The sequence below is a fragment of the Ctenocephalides felis genome, unplaced genomic scaffold (genome assembly GCF_003426905.1).
Source record: "Ctenocephalides felis isolate EL2017-DRISC unplaced genomic scaffold, ASM342690v1 CF-g0.4_SCAFFOLD_03570, whole genome shotgun sequence".
NCBI lineage: Eukaryota > Metazoa > Arthropoda > Insecta > Siphonaptera > Pulicidae > Ctenocephalides > Ctenocephalides felis.
The window spans coordinates 23,220,968-23,247,204 of record NW_020539724.1 but is presented as its reverse complement, the minus strand read 5'-3'; the positions used below and the strand labels follow the sequence as shown (position 1 = coordinate 23,247,204).

At 27.4% G+C, this 26,237-nt stretch overlaps 5 protein-coding genes across 5 annotated transcripts in view; all 5 read left to right on the top strand.

Moving 5' to 3' along the window:
* Positions 1-1,460: 1,460 nt before the first annotated feature.
* LOC113382911 (rRNA 2'-O-methyltransferase fibrillarin) lies at positions 1,461-4,087 on the top strand. Its single transcript, XM_026621159.1, has 6 exons — positions 1,461-1,586; positions 1,798-1,875; positions 2,467-2,708; positions 2,912-3,082; positions 3,287-3,532; positions 3,862-4,087. The coding sequence occupies exons 1-6, from the start codon at positions 1,574-1,576 to the stop codon at positions 4,024-4,026; spliced, it is 915 nt and encodes a 304-aa protein (XP_026476944.1). The 5' UTR covers positions 1,461-1,573; the 3' UTR covers positions 4,027-4,087.
* A 635-nt stretch (positions 4,088-4,722) lies between these two features.
* On the top strand, positions 4,723-8,140 carry LOC113382794 (coatomer subunit delta). The gene is given in 9 exon segments (XM_026621024.1): positions 4,723-4,845; positions 4,949-4,988; positions 5,417-5,640; positions 5,710-5,761; positions 5,764-5,888; positions 6,088-6,320; positions 6,596-6,926; positions 7,035-7,294; positions 7,760-8,140. Coding segments are annotated over 9 exon segments (1,563 nt in total). The 5' UTR covers positions 4,723-4,842; the 3' UTR covers positions 8,055-8,140.
* A 1,059-nt stretch (positions 8,141-9,199) lies between these two features.
* LOC113383622 lies at positions 9,200-10,116 on the top strand (the record flags this gene model as incomplete). Its single annotated transcript, XM_026621872.1, has 3 exons — positions 9,200-9,420; positions 9,787-10,019; positions 10,087-10,116. Coding segments are annotated over exons 1-3 (420 nt in total), but the record flags the coding sequence as incomplete, so codon positions are not given.
* A 1,582-nt stretch (positions 10,117-11,698) lies between these two features.
* Positions 11,699-20,241, top strand: LOC113382885 (protein FAM98B). The gene is made up of 9 exons (XM_026621132.1): positions 11,699-11,940; positions 13,372-13,613; positions 14,534-14,661; positions 14,734-14,869; positions 15,696-15,856; positions 17,517-17,720; positions 18,305-18,424; positions 18,576-18,736; positions 19,833-20,241. Exons 1-9 carry the CDS (start codon positions 11,891-11,893, stop codon positions 20,218-20,220), a joined length of 1,590 nt encoding a protein of 529 aa, XP_026476917.1. The 5' UTR covers positions 11,699-11,890; the 3' UTR covers positions 20,221-20,241.
* Positions 20,242-21,423: 1,182 nt separating this feature from the next.
* LOC113382951 (protein enabled-like) overlaps positions 21,424-26,237 on the top strand; it is a 150,036-nt gene continuing 145,222 nt past the window's right edge. The window contains 1 exon segment of the mRNA XM_026621206.1: positions 21,424-21,586. Within this exon segment, the coding sequence (XP_026476991.1) occupies positions 21,582-21,586 (5 nt within the window). The 5' untranslated portion in view covers positions 21,424-21,581.

The window sequence follows — 26,237 nt, the reverse complement described above, 5'->3', positions numbered from 1 at the left end:
AATACCAACATGATGAGCAGTACCAATCTGATCAGCAGTATCAACCTGATTCCCAGTACAACTATGACCAACAATACAACACCGAGCAGCATCAGCCTTACCAAACCGATCAGCCATACCAATCTGACCAACAGCCATACCATGCCGACCAGCAGTCATACCAACCCGATCAGCAGTCATATCAATCCGAGCAACAATCATATCAATCTGACCAACCGCAATCATACCAACCAGAGCACCAGCAGGAATCATACCAGCCTCAACCATCCTATCGGCCAGAACAACAACCTGTTAAAGAAATGCGAAATAAACCAAACCAACCCCTTAGAGAAGGGCGACAGACACCGAGTCAACAAAGAAGTTTCAACAATTCTAGACAAAACCAGCAAGTTGCAAAGTAATAAACCTGAATTTTTGACTTGTGAATATCCTGAATTCAGTATAAGCAGCCCGAGTTTGATGTATACTTCTTCATCTGATGATAGTTGTCCAAACACTCCAATCTAACCAAGTTACCATTTTATATTTTATTTGAATAGTTTATGCTATCAATTATATAATCTAATATATGACATACACTTATATCTATGAAGTATAATATAATATACTATAAAGAAAATCTAAATAGTGTTTAATTATTTATATATTATTATAATATACACTTTATTACAAGAAAACGGCCCGGCCTATCTTTACCGAAAACTAATCGGTATCTTTCCCAACCAATATCTTTCGAACGGCTTTTGAATTTACAAAATCGATTCAGAATTGCTGGCTAAAACGTGGACAAAAATTTTTTCTCTTTTCTGCAATTTACAAAGAAACAGTTCGGCCGATCGTACCGCAAAAGTCCTCATCGAGATGCATCGAATGGCTTTTAAATTTTTGAAATCGGTCCAGCCGTTTTTGATAAAACGTGGATTTACGGCAAAAAATCTGTTCACATACACACACACACATACTTTGTCCAAATTTCAGAATGGCTTGAAACGTCGAGAAAACATAAAATTAGCGAATCGGATTTTTTTATGAAAACAAACTTCTCTTTTGGTAAGTTAATAATCGTTAATATTTATTCAATTTTTAATTCGATGTGTCGGCCATTGTATACTTATTTTTTTTGAATCGTTATATAATCGACGCTTTAATTTCAAAAAAAATTGTATTTCATACATTTATAAACAAATATATAATTATCATAAACTAATTCCATATAATAATTATCATTGTTATATGAAATAAAATGAGACCCAATATATATTATTAACTATACTAGATGTAATTTTTTTATATGAATATATTCGAAATATAATTTAAAAAATAATTTCAATTTTTTATTTTTGAAAATATTTCAAAACACTTCAAAATTTAACTGACTAATGGCAACCCTTCAGTATGACCAACAATAAAAACAAATCATCTCTGGCCAATCTGGCCATACTAAAATTTGTGGTTATGGTGCGTGGTAATTTTCAATGCACGTGTGTTTAAAATTAAATTATAAATAATATAAACATAAAAGTATTAAAGGAGTGAACGCTCAAGAGAATAGTGGATTAAAAAAATAAATAATATGGGCAGACCAGGCAAGTATTAAATATTTAATATAACTCGAAGTGTTGGCCATTAAAAATAAATTAAGTGTGAATTTTTAGGTTAGGTGTTGTAAATGTGAAATTTATATATGAAACTGATGTTATATTTTCTTATTACTGTTTTATTCACTACGGATATAATTGTACTTTGTTATTTGTTAATATAAATTTCAAATTAATAATGTAATAACCTTATTTAAAGGATTCTCTCCACGCGGCGGCGGTGGCGGTGGCCGTGGCGGCTTTGGTGGAGGACGAGGAGGCGGTGGCGGTCGAGGAGGTAAGATTAATTACATTTCTTTGTTTAATTATTGTTTGAACGAGTCCTCAATTTGTGTTCCTTTTAAGGATATACAAACTCAATGTACCTTTCAATGATTTAATACATTAGCCCAGAATTCACTACTTTATTCGCCTCTAATGCTTTTCCAAATTACAATATGTCATATTCATAAATCAATTATTCGAAGACTTTGATTTTCAGTATAATATACAATTCAGTTACAATTAATTTATATGCATATTTGAATCTTCTAATTTCTCTCGTAAAATATTTTAGAAATAAGCACTAATGTTTAAAAAAAAACATTAGTATACGTATTTCTCTAAGTCAGTTTTATTTATTCTTTTATACTCCAGGTACTAAACTATCTTAAAATTACCTTATGCTGTTACAGTTTGTGATAATAACATTGAATTGAATATGTCAAGTTATTAAGAATAATGAGACTAATATAATTTGTTGTTTCTTTCTGACTTGCTATCTATGTACTAATATATTTAAATTAATATATGTGGCAATTTATATATTTATATATCCAAACTTTGTCAAGTTCCATTAAGTTTTTAACATGTGTCCTTTTCTATTAAGGTTTTGGAGGTCGTGGACGAGGTGGTCCACCACGAGGAGGTAGAGGAGGACCCCCACGAGGTGGTGGTGGTAGAGGTGGACGCGGTCGTGGAGGTGGTGGTTTCAAAGGAGGAAAAACTGTTGTAATTGAACCCCATCGTCATGAAGGAGTTTTTATTGCTCGTGGTAAAGAAGATGCTCTTGTAACTCTTAATATGGTACCTGGATCTGAAGTATATGGAGAAAAAAGAATCAGTGTTGAGGTAGATAAAATGGACTTTAAATTTTTTACAGATATTATTTTATACTTTAAAACCCATTGTTTTGAAATAGTTCATCCTTGTATTACTGCTTTACAGTACAGCATATAGTTAAACATTTATTTCATTCATATGCTATTTTCAATTTATAATACTACAATGTATTATAAAATTCATTCTCTAATTGAATCTTATATTAATTTTAGACTGATGGAGAAAAAGTGGAGTACCGTGTATGGAATCCTTTCCGATCCAAATTGGCTGCTGCAATTCTTGGTGGTGTAGATCAAATACATATGCCACCTGGTTCTAAAGTTTTATATTTAGGAGCTGCTTCAGGCACAACTGTTTCACATGTGTCAGATGTTGTTGGACCGGTAAGATTTTCCTGCATTTCTTACTACATGCTTACTAAACTCATAAATATCACAAATATAACTTTTTTACAGCATACTAGTAAATTGCTCAAATGTTTCTTTTAATTATTGATCTTAATCTTAATTTCATTTATACAATTTCTACAGTAAAATTGTAATGAGAGATATGATTTTATATTATATGTGATGTATTTTTCTTTACAGGAAGGTTTAGTGTATGCAGTAGAATTTTCACATAGATCAGGCCGTGATTTAATTAATGTAGCCAAAAAACGTACAAATATCATTCCAATCATAGAAGACGCCAGGCACCCTCACAAATATAGAATGCTTGTAGGAATGGTAGATACAGTATTTGCCGATGTCGCACAGCCTGATCAAGCTAGGATAGTTGCCTTAAACTCACAATACTTCTTGAAAAATGGAGGTCATTTTGTAATTTCAATAAAGGTAAGAAATATGTTTATATCTAAGGTTGTTACTCCCAGTTTTTAATGATTAAAAATGGCAATGATTGAAGTAAAATGTAATTCTTAAAAGTATGATACTTTGATACATCTTAAGTATTGAAATAAGTTAATTGTGTGATCAAACTATTTTTTTTACATTAATTTCAGTTTCATATAATTTGTTACTGAAGCAAGTGTAGTGATCAATCAGTTGATAATAAATTACTAAAACAATTCTTAAAAATTAAATCAAGAAAATATGCTAAATGTAACTTTATGAATAATTTGTGTATTCTACACTGTATTAACTTTATTTCTATATTTTCTTAGGCTTCCTGTATAGATTCCACGGCACAACCAGAAGCAGTATTTGCAGCAGAAGTTAAAAAATTGCAAGCCGATAAATTAAAACCACAAGAGCAAATTACATTAGAACCTTATGAAAGAGATCATGCTGTCGTTGTTGGAGTGTTTAGGCCGCCACCTAAGAAATAATTAAAATTTTTATAATGCTTATATGTATATTTTTTTACATATTATATGAACTGTAGCTAGAAGTTTTTAAGATGATTGTTAAATTTTTATTAAATTGACAATTACAAATTTATTTTGAAATAGAAATTATATTAATTTTAAATGTTTTTAATGGATGTATGCTATGAATCTTAATTAAAAATTTTCTGTTTATAAGTTCTTAAAATATGATATCAAATTTTTGTTATATTTTTATTTAAAAGCACATGCTGTTTTATTATTAAAATAGCACTAATTGTAATTAAAACAAAATAAAGGCTTTATGTTAAGTTAACTTGAGTATTTTATATTTAAATCTTAACTTGCCAAGTGAATCTTTGTTTTTGGATACATTCAATTCAAAATATAAATGCTAAAAATTTGCTACTTATAATGTGTATGATAGATGTTTTTGACTTGATGTTAAAAAGTTATTTACAAAACTACATAATAAAATATTTATGTATTCGAATCATAAATCTACTGTATATAAATACTAATAAGAATCATAAATAGTACTGTAAATAAATAAATAAATACTGTACTTATAAAGTCTATGATTCAAATTTATTTATATTTATTGTTCAAGAAAGATTTTAAATTTTCCGCCCGATTTGTCATCGTGCCAACACAACAAAAAAATTGACAGCGCCACACACTGAATGGTTTAATATAAGTGACAGATTATTTGTACAACATTTTCCAGACACGTCATCTTAATAATTAATTTAAGAAAATATATAATTTAAATAAAAAATAGTGTGTTTAGCTTAAAGAGTATTTTATAACCGCCATAAAATGGTAAAGATTTCCCAGGAATATTTAAAAATATGTGAACTATTGCTTGTTGTACTCATATACAAACTGTCATTTAAAATATCTTTATTATATTTTCCTTTTTTAGGTGCTGATTGCGGCGGCAGTATGTACCAAGGCAGGAAAAAGTAATTACACATGTTATTATTAATTAATAATTACAATTTTGCTACTAATTTTCCAAAACTAAGAATGTCTGCCGTACAATATTTCAGGCTTGAATTACATACTTTAATCTTGTCAAGACTTCTTTGAGTGTATTTTTTATATATTTTCACTGTCTATAATATAGTTGACCCAGAAGTATTATTTTTATTCATTTAATACATGTCAACATTATAATTGTGTGCAAGACTTGTCTATTATGGACACTGATTTACATATAATAAAATATAACATATAATCAAATTTAGTTGTGATAAGTAAATTAGTGAGTAGATAAAGTTTTGTGCTTAGTCAATGAAGTAAGCTTCCAGTTTGGTCTAAAATGTTATTAGCGCTGAATGAAGCCAAAACTAAATATAAGTTTCTTAATTTAATTCAACTAACATTCCAGCAATTATATCTCGTCAATTTGTGGAAATGACAAAGGCTCGAATAGAAGGGCTACTTGCAGCATTTCCAAAACTTATGACAACTGGGAAACAACATACTTTTGTAGAAACTGATTCAGTACGATATGTTTATCAACCTTTGGAGAAATTATACATGCTTCTGATAACAACTAAAGCAAGTAATATTTTAGAAGATTTAGAGACCCTGCGCTTGTTTTCTAGAGTAGTAAGTTCTAATTGTTTTTTCCTACTTTTGATCAATGATTTGTAACTAATCAATATTTTCATTTCTTAGATTCCAGAATATTGCAGATCTATGGATGAAAAAGAAATTGTAGATAATGCATTTTGTTATTATTTGCATTTGATGAAATTGTTGCTCTTGGCTATCGTGAGAGTGTAAATTTAGCACAAATAAGAACATTTGTTGAAATGGATTCGCATGAAGAGAAAGTCTACCAGGCTGTTAGACAAGTATGCAAATTTACATGTTATTTTACATAATATGCTATTATCCATCAATTGTTTCATTGTTTTATTATTTATGGCTGGAATATGTTCAAGCTAGTTACTTTAAGTTACTTTTATTTTCATAAATAACACGATTAGTTTCTGAGAAGTACATACTAATTTTACTACCCTTGGAAATTTCTAATCTGTTTATTATTATCAGACACAAGAGCGTGAAGCGAAGAATAAAATGCGTGAAAAGGCAAAAGAATTGCAAAGACAAAGAATGGAAGCCCACAAAAGAGGAATGGGCTCTGGAAGTTTATCTGGATCAGGACGAGGAAGTTCCATGGAAACTGGATTTGGAGGTGGAGCGATTATCTCTAGTTCTAATTCAGTGCCTATCACAGCAAATAATTCGATGAACCATGAAACTAAACCAATATATGGCTCACAGTAAGTATAATTTTTTGGATCCAGAGTTGTAAAACCTCATTATGTGCATATATACATTGATGGTTCTGAAACCAATCCTGTACTTAGAATACTAAACTATTGTCTTTGATATTTAAAAAGAATAATCCTAAAGATTATGGTTACTTCTAGTAAAATATAATTACAAAAGTTAATATAAGAAGAAATGTATTTTTTAAACAAAAATTGTGCAAAAATTTAAATTTTAGCTGACTGCCATATTAAGAATATCTTTTATCATGAGAATTCTTTTTTAGGAAACCTGTTTCTAAAAATGCAATGAAGCTGGGTGGCAAAGCTCGGGATGTAGACTCCTTTGTAGATCAATTGAAGAGTGAGGGTCAGCAAGTAACCAATTTGACCCCAGCAAGTAATACATCGATTACAGTTGCTAAAGTCACCAAGCAGGAAAATGTTGAAGATGTGCATTTAAGATTAGAAGACAGATTGAATATTAGAATTGGCAGAGATGGTGGTCTTCAATCTTTTGAATTATCTGGTCTGTTAACTTTGAGAATATCTAATGAGAGTTATGGCCGAATCAAAGTGCAGATGGCTAACAATGATATTCGTGGAATTCAGTTACAGGTATGCGAAAATGTGTCATCAAGAAATTCTTATAATTATGTTTGATGAGAGTGTTTTTGTTCAAGGATTCAAAAAATCTTTACAAGATATTTTTATCTCATTTTACAGACACATCCCAATGTGGACAAAGAGCTTTTCAAATCACAGCTTCAAATAGGTTTGAAGAACCCAGCTAAGCCATTCCCATTGCACAATGATATTGGAGTATTAAAATGGCGTTATCAAACGCAAGATGAGACTGCTGTGCCATTGTCTATCAATTGCTGGCCATCAGAAAATGGAGAAGGTGGTTGCGATGTTAATATTGAGTATGAGCTGGAGCAATTGAATTTAGAACTTCAAAATGTTACAGTGACAATTCCTCTTCCGTAAGTATATAATTCAAAATATTAAGTTGTTTCCAAATTTTTATTGACTGTTTGTACAAAAATCAACATTTTAAAAAACTGGGTTTCTAATAGTATGATAAACCAGTTTTACCTGGTTTGGAATTCTTATAAGAAAAATTTTTTAGTTGGAACATTGTTTTTTGAGCTGACATTTTATTCAAAATAAAAATTAAACCAAGTTTTGCTTGAATTTATTTAGTGTTCAATTTTAATGACAGTAAAAATTTTATATGTTATTTAGTAGAACAAAGTTACAAAAGTCTTCTGCAGAGTGTTTTCTGACAAACCCTATCAAGCATGCATAGTCATAGTATATACATTATATAAATATAATTAGGTGTTTGGTTTCATTTTTAACTTCATCAATCATGGAACTCCTTAATGAAACTATTAATTTATATAATTGTGGATTATCTTACTGTAATATATCTGTTTGCTTTTCAGGATGGGTTGCACTCCTTCAATCAGTGAATGTGATGGTGAATATGTCCATGAAGCACGAAAGAATATTCTTCAGTGGAACTTGCCAATAATTGACTCTTCGAATAAATCTGGAAGTTTAGAATTTTCATGCCCTTCTTCAATTCCAGGAGATTTCTTCCCTGTGAATGTAAGTTTTGTGTCATCCACACCTTATGCCGACATTGATGCTAAAGATGTTTTGAGCATTGATGAAGAAAGTGCAGTTAAATATTCCATAGAAAAAGTATTTGTAGCAGAGAAGTATGAAATAGTTTAGTAATAGATTGTATATGAAAATACTTATGAAAAAAAATGCCTGAGAGAGAATGATAATGAATCATTAGTTACTCATTAATGGGCATTTCACATTCACCAAATTTGTTTTTGTAACAAGCTCTATAAATGTGAAAACCCATTGTGAAATGCTTTTTCACGAAAAGCGCATGTTTTTATGAAAGGGATGTAAATGTTAGTAAGTGATGAACAAAAATGATTTAAAATCATTTCCTCTTGGTGTATTATAAAAATGAATTTTATATGCATTAAATTAATATTGTATGCATAGATTAAAGAAATCACTAAATGAATTTTTATTGTAGATCTTTGTTTAGCTTTTTATTACTGAAATATAAAAAAATCTAAATTTCAACAAATGTTTTGAGTTTAAATATGTAAAAAGAAATTAGAAATAAAACATATATATAATCTATCATAATATTAACTGTATATCCAAAACAAAATTGAATTGGTATATCATTTATTTGAAATAAATTATATTTCTATATTATGTTGTATGGATTTGTTTATTGCAGATTTTATTTGCATATTCAATAAAATTATAATACCTATAACTTGTCCCATATTTTCCAAAAACTATTCAGCAGGATCTTTAACTCATAGATAAAAAAGAGTATATTTGCTTTTAACTCACATCTTGTGAATGGTTATCAAATTTTCAAAACTGGTTCTGAATGTTTTGCCAAAACGGTGACAAAATATTTTGCTTTTTTCTGTAAATCATAAAGAAACGGCTCGGCTGATGTAAACATTTTTGAATCAAATGGCATTTGAAATTTTTAGATCGGTGCAGTCGTTTTTGAGAAAACGTTGGCAAAAAATCAAATTTTGGCACAAACACTGCCACCCATGTACTTTTTTCAAGAATCATTTCAAAATGAGTTGAAACGTCAATAAATCATACAATTAACAAATAAGAATTTCTGGAAAAAACATGAATATCTTTTTGAATTACAGCGTCTTTTTTATATGTTTAGTGCAGGTTTATTTTTATTAACAAACCTCCTCATATAACAGGATCAGATTTAAATTTGCCACAATTATTAAATGTTTCTAAGTTCACACTAATATCTGTGTTGTCAAATAATCTTAGCGGGAAAAATGACATTTGGATGCAAAATTAAAATAAGCATAAGTTCATCTTGACGGATTTACAAAATTTTATTAAGTTATTAATAGTTATATTATCATGACGTTACGAATTAATATTGAACCGAGCTACCTAAAATCCCTTAAAGAAAAAGACACAAAGTTACATCATATACCATGTAAAATAAAAGCTGATGCAGAAGCAAATGTAAGCACATATTTTGAGAATTATATAGACAAAGACGAGGATACTGAAGGTAAGATTTTATTATCTTTTATAATATGTCTATACTAGTATATAATAGGTGGCAACTTAGTTATATGTAACTATTAATTATTGTATGAATGATGTGGTTCTTTTGAACATATTATTTATTTTTATATTTTGTTTCATTTTATTTCATTGTATTGCTTCTCTAGTTTTTATAAAACATAATTAATTTTGCATTATTTTTTCTTGTTTGAACTTGCTAACTTGCTGAATGGTGATACACCTACAGCATACTAGATCAATAGTTAAATAATAATTTAGTCTGTACACTTGTGTGCATTTATACTTATATATACAAATCACATATAATAATAAATTTTATCCTTCAATCATTATCAATATTGTTTTTTAGTGTTACACAATTCATTTAGGGGATATCCTTTACAAGGAAAAGTATATGATGTCCCTGCGGGATATACGGGAATAATATTAAATGAATCAAATGAAACTCTATCAGAAGATACAGATAGAAATTTACATTTGAAGGGTACTTTTGATAAATTCACTTACTGGAATTGGGATAAAGTTCCAAGCAGAAATGATGCATTTGATCAAGCATTGGATTGGATAGATATAGCAAGAGCAGTAAGAACAAAATTAAACATTTTGATTTAATGTCTGGAATCTTAATAATCATATTATTCTATTTTAGCTCCACACGCCAATAAATGAAAATATGGTAGAGAAAAATGGTCATTAGCTTTATTATAATTAGATTTAATTAATTTATAAAGTTTAAATTTTAATTAATTCAAGAATTTAATATTGCTTAGTAAAAGTTAGTTATGGAATTGGATAACTTATTTATACTGTTATAAATGAAAAACAATAAATAATCACCGAATGTTATTTCAAAAATTCATCATCCAGAATAAAAATTGTACATACAGTGTTATCCAAATAATTTTAATTGTCTTTTATAATTTTAGTCTATGCTTTTACTTAGGGTATTAATCCAAATTTTATAAAATCCTATATTGATTTGCATTTAATGTTTTTTATTTAATATTATTAAAATCTGAAACATTCGGGGTGAATAACTATTTCTATTATTTAATATATGCACATGTCTTTATATAAGGAATTAAGTTTTTGAGTGGAATTCTTTGTGGAAAATTATTTTTGTATTAAGAATAGTTATTATGTATAGTTATTATTAATTATTCAATATTTACATCATAAACATTTTTGTGTGGGTTAAAAAATATGCATCTGCTATGTTTTTTTCTTTTAAATCAATTATTGGTTTAAAAGAAATTTCCAACAAAATTAAAATTATTTGTATTTCGTCTAAAATAGTCTTCAATATAAAGAGTTTGAAACAAAACATAATTTTAAGAAAAACATATTTTAGGATTTTTACTAAAACCAACTGCATAATATCTTGAAAATTATGAAACATATGTATAAAAGTAGGATGATCAAAATCATATCAAAATGTAGGTTTTCATGCCATTTTTCCTAACGTTATACTTTTTTACGTTTTTATAATTTTCCAGATATCAGAAAAAGAAAATATTCCTTTTATAAAATTTCGAAAATATTTTTTCCCTCAAAGTCGTGATTTTTTTAACCTCCCGTAAGTTAGTTATAGTATGGGCCGTTACAGTATTTATAATAATCTATTTGAAAATATTTAACATTCCTCGAACATTTTGTTACGGTATGGAAAGTTCCAGCAATTTGCCTTAAGGCACGATGCCATGCAGCCCACTAGTTTTTCTCTAAAATCGTGTTTTTTTTTCTTATTTATCCTAAACCAGCATCTCATAATCGTACTGATTACCTGAAATGTGCTAAATAAATTGGTTTAATACAATTACAGACAATGTAAGTTAGCTTGCATCTGGATTTCATTTTTGAAATAAACAGTTGAAAACTAATCTGAATAAGTGTGAATAAGTAAATTTCAATTCATTTTAGATTGATTATTTACCACTCATGCCACTTGCATGAAGACAAAATGTCACTTACAACTAGTTTTAACAAAAATAATATTTTAACAGGTATTTTAACTAACGTGTAATAGTGTAATATTTTTATCTCATTTTGAAAGCCGAAATTTTGAATAATTATTATTTTCGCGGTCTTTTTCTGTGTTTTTTAATATTAGTACATTGTTTAGCCGCATAGATGTCAGATCAGTCGAGCAAACGTGTCCGCAAGTAGCCGGCTGACGTTTAAAGAATTTTCGTGAAATTTAATTATTTTGAGTATAACAATTTATAAAATAAATTAAGTAATATAACGAAACGATTGAAAATACGAACTTCTAAATATATATTAGCTTGTTTTACAATTAATTTATTTTTGCACAAAACGACGTCAATCAAAATTTGGTTATATTATGGTCAAATAGTTTTTACTTGATATACATATTATTTAAGACAAAATTCTCAATTGTTGATAATAGATATTTTTATAACGAGTAATATATTTTTGTGCCATAATCCAAAATGGGTGTTGCAAACTATAATATCTTGGTTGAAAATCTCAAAGTTATTGGGTATGTTTACCGATTTTTTTTAAAAAATTGTTATATTTGATCTATTTTATATTGTTTGGTTATAACTAATTTATTGTAATGATAATAATTGAAGTCATGCTGTTTATAACTTTAATTAAACAGTTTTCTATGATACAATTGAAACTCGATTGCATATGCATTAGTTTACAACTTTTTGGTTGTTTACTTACTATATTGCTAAAAGATAATATTTCCCTGTATTAGTATATTTTGGATTTAACTATGATGACTTTAAATACTAACATAAATACTCTTTTTATCTTTTAGGTTTACAGTTGTTAAGTATGTTATTCGTCACATAGAAAAATGGCATATATAATATTTTAAAAGTTCCATCATATAGATCATATAATATTTTTATGCATGAATTACTTGTATATTAGAGCAGAACTTTTTTGTCACCATATAATAAAATTGCTTATTGTTAGATAAATATTTCTCGGAGTTAACCATATAGAGACTTAAAACATTAAATCAGATATCATTTGGTTTATTGAGTCTACGTTCATTAATTTTTTTATTCAACATGTAGAAAACTTTTCATAATTTCAGTTCTAAAATTTCTGTCACATAGACAATATGAAATATTTAAGTATTAATTACATATGATCTGAAATTGAACTTTTGTGTCACTAATAGAGCACAAAATAACATTTTTACTAACATTATTTATGAACTAGTAATGTTATTTATTGCTTATTTAATCTCGAAACTTTTAGTTTTGAACTTTGCGTATAAGTAGGCATTTAAAATTTGCTCTTAAACACTAATTTTGTATATATTCGTAGTGCTAAATTATTATCAATATGTCTTATGACTTTGTGTTATATGGAACACTAAAGTTTCACTTAGTCAATGGTTTCTGATTTTTCATATTTAATATATTTTTTATTTAATATTAACTATTTTAAAAATTTAATGTACTTACAGAATTTGGGCTATGCCTGATATAACATATATTTAGCTACAGAAACAAAATTGTATATTCATTGGCAAAGAATATTTAGTTTTATATAATTTTATTTTTATAAATAATAGATAATATAATATGTTCTATATAATATATTCAGTTTTTCATTTGAACTTAGTTTTATATCTACTTTCAAACTACTTAATATTTAACAAAGCTCAAATCTGTTCTGTCTCATCTGGTTTCCAGGAATTTTTCATCAAAATCAGATTATTATCATTTGAAACATTGTAACTATTGAATTAATTATATTAATTCTTTTAATATTTTGCAATAATATTCATTTAAGTATTTAGTATTTTTTGTGTATGTAAACATTCAGCTTCATTAAGTGTAAACATGTAAATCTACACACCTGTTAAGTTTTAACTGAAATGTGTATTACCCTTTACTTTATACCATTCCAATTCATTATTTTATTTTTATTCTTTTTATTATAGGTATCAAGGTAACTTGACAGAGGAGAATGCAATGCGTACAGCGTTAGAGTCAGGATTGAAAAGCGTAGCATTTGTTAATTTAATAGCTTGGTTATCGAACGAAATTAAAATCTTAGGAGGTCTTGAAGAAAAGGTTGAACAGTGTAAGGAGGTTGAAAATGAGGTTGATACATCTGGGTTCATGATGGAACTTAGTGCTTTCTTGAAAGAATTGAGCTGCCCTTATCAATTTTTAGTTAGTGGTAAGTTTATGAGTATTGTTGTGTGAAAAATAATACATTTGTTATAAATGAATATTAACACACTATGAGTGGGAGGTTAAACAGGCCAAACTGATATGTGTAAAATTTTGTAATGAAATATGCGCTGTGGAATTTAAATTCTACATATTTAATTGAAATGTAAAGAGAAGAGGCTATGATTATAAAAAAGTTTACTTAGAAAGAAATAAACAACATGAAATTAACAAGAGATTTATCTAACTTTGCTGAAATCCATAAGAACCTCTTCAATTATTTTAGTAAATTTTATCTAGTTTGTACTAATGTAAACAAATTATAATGTCCGAAAAGAAAATTAAAATTTATATAATGAAGTTCATATATAAAAAATTCTAAATACATATGATGCAAAATATTAAAATTAAAGTCTGCATTTTAACTAAGAATTATTCTAAATTTTGATGTCTAAGTGTATAATTAGCTCTTATGGGATTTTAGTAAATTTTAGATATTCATTAAATTGTCCAAATTAAATTTATCAAAATGTCTAAATTTTGCATATTGCTAATTATAAAAATACTAAATATACTAAATACTAAAATTCTAAAACAAACAATGAAGAACTAAATGAATTGAATCTAAATAAAAACTAACCAGGTCCAACCAGGTCTTTTAACATCATATATTCATATGCAATATGTAAAGTTATTCACATTCAAAAAGGTAAAAATACCAGGCCCACTGGTAAGCACTAGTCCTTGAGGTGGTTATTTTCACTCGCCCTGCTTATAGTGTGTTAAAAAGTAGTTGTGAAAAGTAGAAAAATATTCTATTTTATATTTTTTAAATTTAACCTTTATGTGCTATAAATTTTAAACCAATTTCATTAAATATTAGTCACATTACATGTGATCTTGTTAATTTTGTGTTTTATATCTTAGGTCCTATGTCTGCTCGTTTACAATCTTTGGACGCCCGCAAATTACTTATTGATTATTTGATATCTGAATTGATGTGCTTTAGAAAAGAAGAAATCAATAAACCTACTGATAAACCTCAAATAAATTTGGTATATAAGAATAACAATATTAACATACATATAAAAATTGACAGTTATATTACTATTTTTTTATAATTACAGCAAGAAAGTACCACAGCAAACACATTAAAATCTATATTAATATCTTTGGGATTTAATAAGCCACCAGATAATATAACAACTAGAATGTTATTTGATAAATTATTAACAAAAATGAAAGATGTAAAGAACCAAGCAGGTAATTATTAAAAAGTAAATTATATAAATTTTATTATACATACATTATATATTGTAATAATTAAAATTTTCAGACATATTTTTATAATTTTTTTTATATATATAATAGACTAAAGGCATTTTTCTTATTTATATGTATGGTCTAATGAAATTTCGTTAGTTGTTGAAAATCTCAGACAAACATGTTCGATTTGATAAATGTTTTATATTTATATTTATAAGAACATGAACATATTAATGTGTATCTTATCTATCTGTTTTTTAACCATTACACGGCAATAATTAATTACATAAATCATTATATATTGTAATAATTCAAATTTTCAAACTTATTTTTATGAAAAAAAATTATATATAATAGACTAAATAATAGGCATCTTTCTTATTTATATGCATGGTCTAATGAAATTTTGTTAGTTGTTAAAAATCTCAGACAAACATGTTCGATTTGATAAATGTTTTATATTTATATTTATAAGAACATGAATATATTAATGTGTATCTTATCTATCTGTTTTTTTAAACATTACACGGCATTAATTAATTACATAAATCATTATATATTGTAATAATTCAAATTTTCAGACTTATTTTTATAAAAAAAAATTATATATAATAGACTAAATAATAAGCATCTTTCTTATTTATATGCATGGTCTAATGAAATTTTGTTAGTTTTTGAAAATCTCAGACAAACATGTTCGATTTGATAAATGTTTTATATTTATATTTATAAGAATATGAATATATTAATGTGTATCTTATCTATCTGTTTTTTGGAACATTACATGGCATTAATGAAGAATATGAATGTATTATAATTATAGGGCCAAAACGTATTGGAAAATCGCTGTTACCGTTAAATAAACCTCTTAATCAAAAACAGTGGGATGAATTAGAAAATTTACGGATAGAATTGGAAGAAGAATATAAATTGCGAAGAAGTATGTTGCTAACTAGGCTTGATGTTACTGTTCAATCTTTCCAGGTATGTATTTTGGAAATAAATGGTTAAAGGTTAATAATGGATATAAGTAATTTATTTTAAAGTAAAACATAGTAAAATATTTTCTTATCTATATTAGAAAATTATTGTATAATTTTTTATTCTCAATTCTAAGTCATCTTAATACTTTTGTAACTTTTATAACTTTTTTAATTTTACATGAATTATTTCTTCAGTTCAGCTTCTTATACATATTTTTATTTTCTTATATTCCAATATGTTTTTTGGCTGAAAGCACTTCAGCAAACATTATATATATATATATATATATATATATATATATATATATATACAGTACAGGCCAAAAGTTTCTGGACACATGAAAAAAATCTTATTTTCTGAGTTTTTAGCTATATTTTTCATATAGAACTAATTTTATTCAAGTTAGTTTTATACATTCTACGTAGTATTAATATTTAGTGACTGATTTTTAACCAATTTGTGAGAAATGATGGACTAATTAGCAATGAAAATGTTAAAATGTCACTGCAGTCGATTTTCCTGAATATGACCACCCTTTGCTTTGATCACTGCAGCGCATATTTTTGGTAATCTTTTGACGAGTTTTTGCAATGTTTGCGCAGGTATGTTCTTCCAGGACTCGTTAAGGCAATTCCACGGGGCAAGGAGGCTGGTAGGATGCAAATCCTTCACGCGGCGTTTAATTAGGTGATTGTACAGGCCACTCCATTATTTGAAGTATTTTTTCGTCTTGTTTTCGCTTCAAATAATTGGCACAGAGTCAGGAAGTGTGTTTAGGGTCATTATCTTGTTGAAAAATAAATTTTGGACCAATTAAATTAAGACCAGATTGAATGGCGTATCGCTGAAGTATGCTATGATACTGTTCTTTCTTTAAAGTTCCATCTATTTTGACAAGCAATCCGACTCCATTGAATCTAAAACAACCCCAAGCCATCACTGAACCACCACCGTGCTTCACCTGTTGCGAAATGCACTTAGAATTAAGTCTTTCATTACCCTTCCTACGTCGATGATTTCCGAAAAGTTCGAATTTTGACTCATCCGTCCATAAAACTGATTTCCATTGATCGATGGTCCAATTTAAGTGGGTTTTGGCAAATTGCAATCTCTTTGGTTCATTTACTGCTCGCAGAAGTGGTTTTTTGAGTGGCCTGCACAATCGCCGGATCTTAATCCAATAGAACTGTTGTGGGACGAGCTTAAACGCCGCGTGAAGGATTTGCATCCAACCAGCCTCCCTGCCCTGTGAAATTGCCTTAACGAGTTCTGGAAGAACATATCTGTGCAAACATTGCAAAAACTCGTCAAAAGATTACCAAAAATATGCGCTGCAGTGATCAAAACAAAGAGTGGTTATATTCAGGAAAATCGACTGTGACATTTTAACATTTTCATTGCTAATTAGTCCATCATTTCTCACAAATTGGTTACAAATCAGTCACTAAATATTAATACTATGTAGAATGTACAAAACTAACTTGAATAAAATTATTTTAATATGAAAAATATAGCTAAAAACTCAGAAAATGAGATTTTTTCATGTGTCCGGAAACTTTTGGCCTGTACTGTATATATATATATATATATATATATATATATATATATATATATATATATATATATATTATAATAAATATGTGTATTTACATTTGTCTAGTGGTCTGAACGTACAATTGGTCACGAAGATAATATTTCAAGAATATACACTACCAAGAGAAATACAATAGATACAGATACTTTTGAAGTAAATCTCAGTCACCTTCTCGCTGCTAGAGATGATTTGGCTATTCTTGAGAAAACAAGCAATGCTAATGTTAGGAAGAATACTAAATGTGATATACAAAAAGTTATAATTGGCAGGGTAAGTAGTACATTTCAATTTTATATTATTTTATTTAAATAAGTAAAAATGTTTGCATTTTTTCACGTTTTTTTTCTAATATTTTTTGCATCGATCTATTATATTGAAGTTCTAATTTATTTAATAGAATTGCCTGTATTTATTTAATAGAATCTATTCTTATTAGGTTTACAAATTTTTAGCTGTGTTTTTTTTGTAAAGTAAAACAGAATCACATTTTTCTAATAGAAGTCATTCATGGTGTAAATTGGATATGTCAAATAATTAGATTTTTTCATTATACCTTACATATTGCATATTTGATATATTGAAATTGACATTTTACTTTTATTGCCTTAATATCTGTATTATGTATTTTTATTATATATTGTTATCAAAAGAGACTGCAAATCTTGATAGAATGCAATCAGAACAATCAACCATAGATAAATTTAATTACTTTTAAATTAATAATTTATAAACTCCCAGATATTGTACCTTATTACTTATTGTTATTTAATACATTCTATAATTTTAATTTTATTTCAATTTGTTTGAAGGTTGATAGTAGGAAACACTCTATAATTTAAATAAATATTTTGTAGGTTCCTGATAGAGGAGGACGTCCAGATGAACATGCTCCTCCTCCACCTGAAATGCCCTCTTGGCAAAAAGAGAGAGCTCCTCAACCCCAAGGAGGCTTTGGAGGTGGTAGGGGTGGACAAGTAAGATATATAAAAGATTTTATTATTGTTATTCTAATTTATTTATTTTGTTGTAGAGTACAAACTGTTGTTTTTTGTTTTTTATTAAATATTGGATATCAAAAAATTATTATTTAAAATAAATAAATAACAAATTTATTATTTGAAATAGGGTGGAGGTGGAAGAGGTGGTTTTTCACAAAATCAGGGCCAAAATCGTGGTTTCCAACAAAATCAATATGCTGGTGGCAATCAAGGAGGAGGGACAAGCAGAGTGCAGGGACAATGGAACCAACAGTCATCCAACCAGTCTAACTTGAGTGGAGGTTATAGGTAATGAATATTTTAGATGTAATGTGTTTAGTATACTAGATGTAAATTATAGAATATAAATATTACATAAATGGTATTGCAAACAAGCTTTATATATGTTGATAATGTTGTGTGTTATTTCATATAAATACTTCAATTATATATTAGAGTTCATCGCGAATCTCTAATATAATCTTGTCTTTAAAATTAGATTGACTCTTTGGAATATTAAAACAGGCGTTTTCTAACACATGCATATGAATATAAATAGTGTAAATATACCAAATTAACATTGTTTAAAATTTTTGTCTATCTGCCTGTCTATTTGGGCTAAACTTCGAAACGGCTGTACGGATTTTGTTGTCAGTTTTATTGACAGAAAGCTTAAGTAATTGGGAGTAACTTAGGCTACTTTAATTTTAAATTTTATAAAAGTAGTAAATAAAACGCTTTTTTTTTTATTTCTACGGAATAATCTTTTTTATTGGTACGGCATACATTACATATCATGTGATAGTTTGGTTTGGATGTACTAGAATTTAAAAAAGTGATATTTTTTACTTACATTATTCTTTTTGAATTGCTTGGCTACTTGAAAGCTATTACTGCAATCCCAATTTCATTATTTACTGCTTTTTGATTTAAATATTATTAGTATTAGTAATTGAAGGGTCTGGCAGAAATTGATTGATTTCCAAGAATTGTAAATATTAAATGACAATATTAGCCTAAAGTTTGTTATTGCTGAATGTTAATAATATATTAAAATTTATTTGTGGAAAAAATTTTAAGGTGGTGTGTTTGCCATTTCTGCTTTCAGCACTTTTTTAAGACACAAATAGTTTGAGGGCTGTTATTGTACGATCTTTTTTTAGCTTATTTTTCTACCCCCATCCATTTAGAAACTATGGTTGTCAGAAATCCATTAATTATTTTTGCCTAATCCCATATAATTTACAGTGTACAGTGTATTCTGTAATATAAGATATTAACAATTATATCAGTAAAGTACATACAAAATTTTCTTAAACTACTTTTCTTATGAATATATGTTGTTTCGAATTCCCAATGTATTTATTTGTTATTTTTTGAGTAAATGACAATGTTCATATTTTAGTAACCGTGGAGGTGGCAGTGGAGGTTCTTACAACCGTGGTGGTGGTCATAGCCAAGATAATTATAGTCAAAGCAGCAGCTATAACCAAGGAGGTGGTGGTTACAGCCAAGGTGGTAGTTCCAACAGAGGAGGTGGAGGTGGCTATAACCAGAGCTCTAAAAGTTACAGCCAAGGCGACAACTACAATAAGGGGAATGATAATAGCTATAATCGAAGTTCTACTGGCTATAGTCAACATAATCAAGGAAGTTACAATCAAAGCAATTATGAAAGTGACAATCAGCAGTCATATAATAATTCTAGACGAAGTGGCGGTTATCAACAGAAAAATTCCTATAATCAAGGTAATAACCAGCAAGGATATCACAATCGCAATAACAGATATTAAACACACTTATTTGTCATATCTGTTATTTGACATAATAATAAATTGTATATAAATACATTGGCTGAAAATGTAAATGACTATTCTCATGCACAATATTTACAAATAATTAAGAAATTAAACTTTCTTGATTTATATATTATTTTACTATCTTATTTTAGCAGTGAGTTTGCTTTTTATTTTGTAAAAACATTAAACATTTGTTGGTTTTTGCTTCTCATGCTTACTTACAATTAGTATTTAAGATATTTACCTGTTTGATGTTCGAAGAAATAATCATAGTACAATTAGACTGGATCTTGTATATTTTAGGATAATAATATATTTATAATCACAAACTTTAAATTTATTTAAAAGAACGAAATGTGTATAATAATATATTCATAATCACAAAATTTAAATTTATTGAAAAGAAAGAAGTGTGTTATTTATAAGTGTGGTGTGAAATAACTACATATTACTCAGAAATCTAAATATTTGAATCTAATACATAATATTTTGAGTTAGGTCTGATTTGTGATAATTATAATTGCTCCTTATTTTATTTGCAATATATTTACTATGTTCAAAGCAAAGCAAATAATGTTTGCTTGCATCTAATTTGCTTAGTTCAAAGAATTGATAATATTGTAATACTCTTAGACTTGAAGATCAAGAATTAATCAATATAATAAAATTATTTCTAAGATAACATAGTTTTATTGAATGTATAAGACTACTTTTTTTGAGTATGTAACATGATTTGATGACAATGAAGAATTCAAGTTCATCTTTTTGTTTGCACTAATTGATTGAATTCAATACAGGTATAAAATTAATATATTCAACGCTTACTGAATATAATGTAGTAGTATTAAAATAACATTTGAAAACACAATATTTTTATTTCCAAAGTTTTAATAGTAATTCAGCCTTAAACTTTAAAGAAAAATAAATATTTTTATCAAGTATTTGATATCAAGTTATATTTTTATTTTTAACTTTTGATTTCAAGTTATATTTTTATCTAAATGATGTTTTTAGTATTATAAATCATTCATATTATATAAGTTATTAATCACATTCAGTTCAAATTATGCTTAAATTTGAAAACAAATTCAAATCTCCCGCTCTATTATCTACTGCGCAGTATGTTGCGCGCATGTCTTTTCTCATTGGCTCAATTCAGGGTTGGTCATGAATCTGAAGATGGCCGCTTCTGCCTTTGGCAGTCACGCAATTGTTGTATGCTAACCACTAGGAATTATAATTTTAATTAAGACATAAGTAGTTTTATAGTATAATCTGTGTTGTGATATATTTTAAACGTTACTTAAATGTAATTCAAGTGATCTTTTATACAAAACGGACTCTAAAGTGATAAAATGAGGTGAGTCTATGTTTATGTGTACAGCTACTTGTCATATATTGCTTTTGTATGTTTATGAAATAAACTGAACATGTTTTAGCTTTTTTTGAGGATAATTTGTGTGACAGGTACCTTTAATGGATTAGCGAATGAAGTATTAACATATTGTAATTTATGATTTGCTGATTTTATTTTGAACTTATTGTAATTAATGAGTTCTTTTCGTTGAGTTCACAGAACGTGTTGAAACTTTATTTGTAGTATGTTGCACCTTTTGTGCATGATTCTAAACTGAGATTAAAGTGAGAATTCTTGAATATTCTTAGAATAAATAAAATTAAATATTTTTGGTTTATACGTAAAATATTGATTTGTGTATTCTTGCAAAGACTTCTTACAAAATCTTACTTGCATACAACACTTCCTATATAGTGTACAACTATATCTAAATTGTATGGAAATTTCTAAAACTACCTTTGAATAAAAGTAACAAAAAAAAGTTACTATATTCCAGTTAATTTATCAATATTGTTTTTGTCGTCATTTACAATCACAATCTAATTTTTTTTATTAATACAAAAAAATCTTATTGTGGGGTACTTTTTTGGAAATTGTTGTATTTATAAACTCTTTATCAACCCGGAAAAATAATCATGTTGTGCCAAAATGATTAGAACAAATTTATTCTTCATAGCTTATCAAATACTTCAATCAGTGTTTTATTTATAGCTTCAATAAAAATTTTATGAGTAATTTATTGCAAATAATCTTCATTTTCTGTTTTTTATATTTAATTGTTTCATTATAATATTTAACGTCTGTGTAGTATTTGATAAGATATACAAAACAAATTTAAATTTGAATAATAGTCGGCATGTCAGTACAATGACTCGTTACTCTGGATTTATAAATGATTTATATTCGTCATAATTGCAGAAGCTTGAGAGTAATTTAAATATTATTATTTAAATTAAACTATAATTAAGTATTTTTGTGATTAAAGCGTTAAGTATTTTTTGATTATACACATATAATTTTATAAATTTTACTCATAGTTACACAACATTAATTACTATCTTAATATTTCACTTACCAATTCACCTTTAATAATAGTAAGAAATATGAAGTTAATCATATATTATTGAACTCTTCATATCAATCATATATTATTAAAAGTGAGGGTTATCAAAATTATTGAAATTAATGCTCTTAACAAGTTATTTTTTAATTTATTTGTAAAAAAATACATTGAACGTGTATACAAAATTTAACATGACCGAATATTTTTCAGGTCATATTTAGGAGAAAAATTGTCTCAATATTGTAATTGTTTATCGTTATTATTTCTCGGTTTCTAAGTAACTTTAAGGTCGTTAATTTACTTCAGAAATATTATTATAATTAAAATATAGAAAAAATATTTTCTAGTATTTACATTTATTAAAAATAGTAAATCAATGAGAATATTATTGTTTACTAAGGCATCAGGGCATTAGTTCAGAGAATAATTAAAATTATATTTTAGAAAAAATCAAATTTATTTTGTACAACAATTACCTCATTTTCGTATCGGAAAATATATTTCTAATCAAATGATTTACTAAAAATGCACAGTTTGTTTGTTTACGATAACAACAACTATTGAAATATTAAACGATTTTAATTGCAATATTAAAATATTTTAATTGCAATATTAAATACTTTCAATTTAAAACGATTATTTACTCTTAAATATTTTTTTATTTCTTAAGTATCAATCGAGATACAATATTTTTTTCTTGTAAGCTCCATTATAAAATGAGTAAAAAACTAGTGGGCTGCATAGCATCATGCCTTAAGGTAAATTGCTGGAACTTCCCGTACCGTAATTAAAAATCTTGGTACCGAACCCAAAAAAATTACACAAAATGTGTATACATTATTAAAATCTCTATAAAATATCTGATAATTTACATACATATGTCTAATTAACATTTTTTATCGCCAAATGACAATTTTTTAAATTATTTTTATTGATAGTCCATAACCGCTGGACCTGCCTTCCCAAAAATTTAATCAGTTCATCTTGTCAATACAAGTTAAATGTTTTTTGAATTATTAAAATCGGACGCTCAGTTCTATTAAAAACTGAGTTACGTTTTTGGCACTTTTTGTCCCGTGTCTTCGGAACGGCTGGACCTGCCTTTGCCAAAAACTAATAAGCACGTCTCAAATGCAAAAAAGAGCCATTTGGCGGTCAAAAATGATCATTAGACATATGCACATCAAATTATCAGATATTTTATAGAGATTTTAACAATAAGTATAAATTTTGTTAACATTCCTATGGGTTCCGTACCAATGCTTATGCGTTAGACAGTGACGCGGCGCTTACGCGCTTTATATTTTGTCCCTATGCAGTTAAAGCAGTACGATTGCTTTGAAAAAAAAGTTCAGATCTTCCACAATATGTCAAAATAAAGAAAAAAATTTTTCAAAAAAAAGTAATTTTTTGTCCAATTTATAGTTTCTCAAAAATCTTATTTTTTCAAAGTAAATTTTTTTCAAAAATGTTAATCGTTTTTAAAAAAATAATAATTTTTGGTACGGGAAGTTCCAGCAATTTGCCTTAAGGCACGATGCCTTAATTGCCTTAAGACAGAATTCCACTTACAGCTAGTTTTTTCCTTAATTCAAACGTGATCTGGTTTGTCCCCACACAGACCTCCTCAAAGGTTTTCCAAGTGAGTCATATGGAATTGTATCTCTCTTAACTAAATTGATATGCTTTATACATTTGCGCAACATTTCGATGATGAAATTTAAAGGCAATTAAAAAAAAACTATACAGAGACTCGTCATTTAACTTTTAAGTATTCAAAGTGTCCGTTAAGATAGCGACTGAATAGTTTTATACAAAGATTTCACAGTATCTTTTCTTGTTAGCATTTTACGCTTCAGTAATTCCAGTAACTTGTTATGATACTATGAAATTTGTATAGCTTGAGGTATTTTAATAATAAGATTCATGTAAATATTCATAATATTGTAATTATTAATCACATGGTAATATGAGAAAAGGACCAGGTCATGGACTTTTTAAATTTCATACTTAGGTAGTAAAATTGTATGAAAATATTAAAAGATTTTGAATCAAACTTGGTTTCAGTATGGTAATATTTGAAATATGGATGCTTGTAAGCACCTCACAATTAATTCACTAGTAATTTTTTTCTTTTGTAAACAACAACGTAATACTTTTTTTTATTATATTTTGAATCACTTAGGCTTGTGTTTTTGTAAGGAAATCCAGTAGTCCTCTTCAAGTTGTGACAAATTATGAATACACTTGATAGTATTTTTTGACTTCATATTTTTTATGCAGCTACCTCCAAAAGCGATTTTCACTTCAGATTATACTTGAGAATTATAACCTCAAGTGGGAAGTTGATATAATGATGTCTGATATCAAGCTGACTGTCGCGCAACCCTTTTGATCTTTTTTGTAATAGTAAAAGGCTTGACTATTGGGAAGGTTTACTCAGAAACTATTTGTTTTTTTTTCTATATTATTTGCAATGATTTTTTTTGAAAATTTTGTTTGAACACGTGAAATGATCTGTTTTTGGAAATATGAATATTCAAAATATCTTAAAAAAAATTAAATGTATAATATATAACATTCAGCGATGGTTAAAGGAAAATTATGTAATCTAGGAAATTTTATCTAATGATGCAAATGGGTAATTATTCAATTCTAAGTGTTAATAATAAATCAAGCTTTTTGGTGCACTATATGCAAATTGTTTTCTTCTTAAAATGACTAGTATTTTTCTACCTAATTTAGCCTATATTAACAATATGAAAATTTATAAAGGACAACACCAAAATTTTCATTTTGTCAGTCAGCTGTAGTTAATTCATATAATATTTTCTTGTTTAAAGATAGTTTTTAGTGTCTTAGGCGTTTTTTTTCTCTACTTTTATTAATAACTAAACTGAATATATTTTTTTAATTTTTTGTATAATTAACTTCCCGTAGGGCAAGTTATAGTAATCGCAAAAAATCGAAAATGAAATTTTTTATATATCTTTACGTTTCAAAGGTTTCTGAACATTTCTGCATACCTTAGAAAAAATTGATGTATGTGTATGTGCGTGTGTGCGGATACAAATTCAACGATTTCGGGAACACGAATCAACCGACTTGAATAATTAGAAAAAACATTCGATTCGTATTGATAAGGAGACGTGCTGATTAGTTTTGGCGAAGGCAGGTCTAGCTCTTCCGAAGATATGGGACAAAAAGTGCCAAAAATGGTAACTCAGTTTTCAAGAGAACGGAGTGCCCGATTTTAATAATTTATTGCATTCAAAAATTTTACTTGTATTGACAAGAGGGAGAACTGATTAAATTTTTGGTAAGGCAGGTCCAGCTGTTATGGACTCTCAATCAAAATAAGTTAAAAAAAAATGTCATTTGGTGGTCAAAAATGTTTATTGGATATATGTACATCAAATTATCAGATATTTTATAGAGATTTACATAATGCGTACACATTTTGTGACATATCAATAAAATACATTAATTTCTTAAAAAAAATATTCTAATTAATATCTATGGGTTTTGGCTGTAGTCGTAATTCAGTGGAACCTAAAATAAATTTAATTTTTTTTTTTTTTTTTAATCCAA

Bases quoted from the DNA above. Each gene is read 5' to 3' on its own strand.
- LOC113382911 (XM_026621159.1), top strand. The intron at 1,876-2,466 runs GTAAGATTAATT...TTTTCTATTAAG, and splicing joins AGGCGGTGGCGGTCGAGGAG to GTTTTGGAGGTCGTGGACGA. The intron at 2,709-2,911 runs GTAGATAAAATG...TATTAATTTTAG, and splicing joins AAAAAAGAATCAGTGTTGAG to ACTGATGGAGAAAAAGTGGA.
- LOC113382885 (XM_026621132.1), top strand. From the start codon at position 11,891: ATGGGTGTTGCAAACTATAATATCTTGGTTGAAAATCTCAAAGTTATT. The intron at 14,870-15,695 runs GTAATTATTAAA...TTATAATTATAG, and splicing joins AGATGTAAAGAACCAAGCAG to GGCCAAAACGTATTGGAAAA. The intron at 15,857-17,516 runs GTATGTATTTTG...ACATTTGTCTAG, and splicing joins TTACTGTTCAATCTTTCCAG to TGGTCTGAACGTACAATTGG.